The sequence below is a fragment of the Cyprinodon variegatus genome, unplaced genomic scaffold (assembly GCF_000732505.1).
Source record: "Cyprinodon variegatus isolate N-32 unplaced genomic scaffold, C_variegatus-1.0 Scaffold150, whole genome shotgun sequence".
Taxonomy (NCBI): domain Eukaryota; kingdom Metazoa; phylum Chordata; class Actinopteri; order Cyprinodontiformes; family Cyprinodontidae; genus Cyprinodon; species Cyprinodon variegatus.
In genome coordinates, this window is record NW_015150603.1 from 250,792 (window position 1) to 254,144 (window position 3,353).

Below are 3,353 nucleotides of genomic sequence, written 5' to 3' on the forward strand. Positions count from 1 at the left end.
TGTCCTTACACCCATGTTAGTAATTCAATTAGTTTGGAATGTAGTTTTTTTTTTTTGTTGACAAATATTAAACAGTGATGGTTTTGGGGTAATCTAGTGTTCCTTTGAAAGGGTATAGGTCAATGTAAACAGTTAAATGGGGTTAAACGTTCCAGCCAAACTCCGTATTGTTTGTTGTTAGTGATAACCTGAAAAAACATAATAATGCAAAAGCTAGGATGCAATGGGGAGTGTTGGACCAATGGTTAGAGCAGTGCGCTTGTGCCCTGGAAGGTTGCAAGTACACTGTTCAGTCCCCAAAGCCTCCATTCTGGGTTCCTGAGCAAAACCCTTAACCCCAAACTGCTCCCCGGGTGCCACACAGTGACAGCCCAGTGCTCCCCATGGAGATGGGTTAAATGCAAAGGTAAAATTTCTCCAATGTGAGATCAATAAAGTTCAATTATTGTTAAATGATATCAAGGTAAGATCTATGCAATGTTTGTTAATAACTTACTGTAACAGTTGTTGATTAATTTTAGCTGGTACACTTTCAATGTGTGTGTGTTAGTTTGTGCTTTGTTTTGGGGGGGGGGGGGGGGGGGGGGTTTACCAATTAACAGGTTAAACTTTGTGGTTGCTATGACAGCATGATTGGAAAGAGATCTCTGTGTTGGTTAATTGGTTGCCTGGTTGCATACTTTGTGTTGAGGTGGATCTCCATAACTTTTTTTTTTTTTGGGGGGGGGGGGGGGTTGTTTTAGTACAGTTTTGTCTTATGATGCTTTGTTTAATATGCATGAAGTTTTACATTTTATACAATTAACTTCAAGGGATTAAGTGATTTGGACTGTTTTTTATTGATGTTCCCACATGATTTTTTTTTTTTTTGCTGGAACCTGTCAGTCAGATCTGGCAACCCTTTCCATTTGATCATTTTTATTAAGACGCCTGCGAATTCCATCTCTGACGTAACATCTGTTGTTTTATGTGTTAGTAACTGACACAGTTCTGAAATTAACGCAATTAAATAAATAAATCAGCACATACACACACAAAAATGTCAGAAAAAAACACGTTAAACCTTAAAAGAAGATTTCAATCTGTCTATATCGAAAAATACATGATGCATATCATTAAATAAAAAAAAAAGTGACACAACTCTAGCAAATAAATTTTCATATAGGCCTATCGTTATTTTTGTTGCTGCCACAAGGAAATCAATTGCAGGAGTTTCAATACAAGTTAGTCAGAGGCTGCATTACTCACCAATCCTGTCAACATTGTTCAGAAATCTCTCAAAGTCTTCAGAGTTCTCCATCATTCTCTTCCCCAGCCTGTTTTTAATCGGGTTTAGCGGATATATCTGCCTCGATTTGGTGTAGAACCTTCACTTCTGGAGTTTTAGCGTTGGGTTACCATGGTGACGCAGAGGCTGTAAGGTCAGCGGTTAAATTGAATAAATTACTTTCTACCCGATACAAGAGCCATTTTTTAGTTTATGATTTCATCATCAATAAAGAGATTACGTCCCAAAAACGTATTTTTTTAATCCTCTGTCAAGCTCGTTGGTAAACAATAATAAAAACGGGGTGTCTGCTTTTCCTTTTTTGTTTTTCTTAATCTATACTGCCACCTTGTGGCTAAAGATGCATTGACCATTCCAATGTAATGTAATATTGAATGAAATATTCAAGTTAAAAAGGATTTCTGTTAAATTGGTTGCAATTTTATGATAATTTAGGACCTGTTCTATGGAGTGCCGGTTGTAAAGTTCAGCAGTCAAAAATTAGGAGCAATATTTATTGGCTAATATTTATTCACTATGTATTTAGTTTGTTAAATGAGTGTTTAATCTGAGCTAAATATTCATTTAACAAACTAAATACTTAGTTTGTAGCTAAATATTTATTTAAAAAAGTAAAAGTTTAATTTGCAAACTATATATTTAGTTCAAAGCTAAATATTTAATGAACAAACTAAATATTTAATATGCAAACTAAATATTTAGCTCCAAACTGAATATTTATATAACAAAGTAAGATTTGAAAAAAATGACTTGGGGGAGGGTGGGGGACAAAATAATTTTTTTCTTAAAACATGCTAAATAACCATAAATGTTGCTCCTAATGTTTGACAGCTGAACTTTCACTTGACTGCTTAATGATCACTTAACATGATAATTTATCCCTCTAAAATGATGACAATGCAAAAGTAAGGTGTTGCTGCCACAGGTGCCCTTTGTTTTTTATTAAATCCAGCTATATTAGCTATAATTATTGTGTTTGTTATTTTCCTGTAGAACTATGGCCCAGGAACACCTTATTTAGCTTTTACCAAATAGTCTTTGCATATCACTGTTCTGTTTTCTGCAAATCTAGATTGTTATGGAAAGCTCTGTGTTTACACCTTGAAGCTTTCTCTCTCCATTTCTTTTCCTGAGAAGAAATCACTCAGGACATACTCCTTAAATACCACTTCATAATGTACATTAATTAAATAACCATGAGACAGGATAACAAATTTTGACAGAAATTGTCATCTCACTCAGATCAGAAAAGTTGCTTTGAGTTACAGAAGGCAGCGCTTACGAACCAAGCTCACATCTCTTGCGAAGATTCACTGTAAGAGAAGCATTTTATACAACTCCAGTATACCACATCATTATATCAATCACATTTACAGATGAGGAGTTTAATATCAAAATATTTCAATCTGAAAAACTCACACGAAGAGAAAAGACAGTTAGGAGAAATGTATTGATACAATTACTTTGTCTTTGGTGCTCAGGCCTCAGCAGGAAACATACAGTAGCACTTCATTTTGATAGATATGGATGAACAGGTGCAAAGAATAGGGCTGTTTCCCCCCAGGCCCGAAACTAGTGGTGAAGTTGAAATAGATGAAGTTGGTCAGTCTATAGACTGCTGGTGGGAGAGACGGCGTGCTGAGCTTTATGGTCAGATCCAGTGGATTGCATGAGCTTATACTAGAGCTTCACTCAGGGACCTGGAAGATGAAAGTCCATTTGGATAACACAAGTTGAGAGAACCTGTCCATGATGAGCAAGCATGAAGCGACAGTGGAGAGGAAAAACTCCCCGTTGGGAAGAAACCTCTGGCAGAACCAGGCTCAACATGGCGGTCTTCTGCCAGAGCAGTTAAGATGAGACAGGGAACGCAGTAAGAGTCCGGGAAGAATGACATTCTGATGAAGCTTTAGGTACGAAGTTGGAGGAGGGGCTTGGGGTGGGTTGAAACGGTGTCATCTGAATGAAGTCAACAGGTCATCCGCTGCCCGCGCACAGGAGCAGACAAGTGCGTATCAGAGGCCTTTTAAGATGATCTTTGGATGCCGATTAGCTTTCGTGGTGG

General features: G+C 37.2%; 1 protein-coding gene across 1 annotated transcript in view; it reads right to left on the reverse strand.

Moving 5' to 3' along the window:
* ttc12 (tetratricopeptide repeat domain 12) overlaps positions 1 to 1,417 on the reverse strand; it is a 29,250-nt gene extending 27,833 nt beyond the window's left edge. Inside the window, exon 1 of the mRNA XM_015377250.1 lies at positions 1,249 to 1,417. Within this exon, the coding sequence (XP_015232736.1) occupies positions 1,249 to 1,303 (55 nt within the window). The 5' untranslated portion in view covers positions 1,304 to 1,417. The remainder of the gene's footprint in view (positions 1 to 1,248) is intronic.
* Positions 1,418 to 3,353: the final 1,936 nt, after the last annotated feature.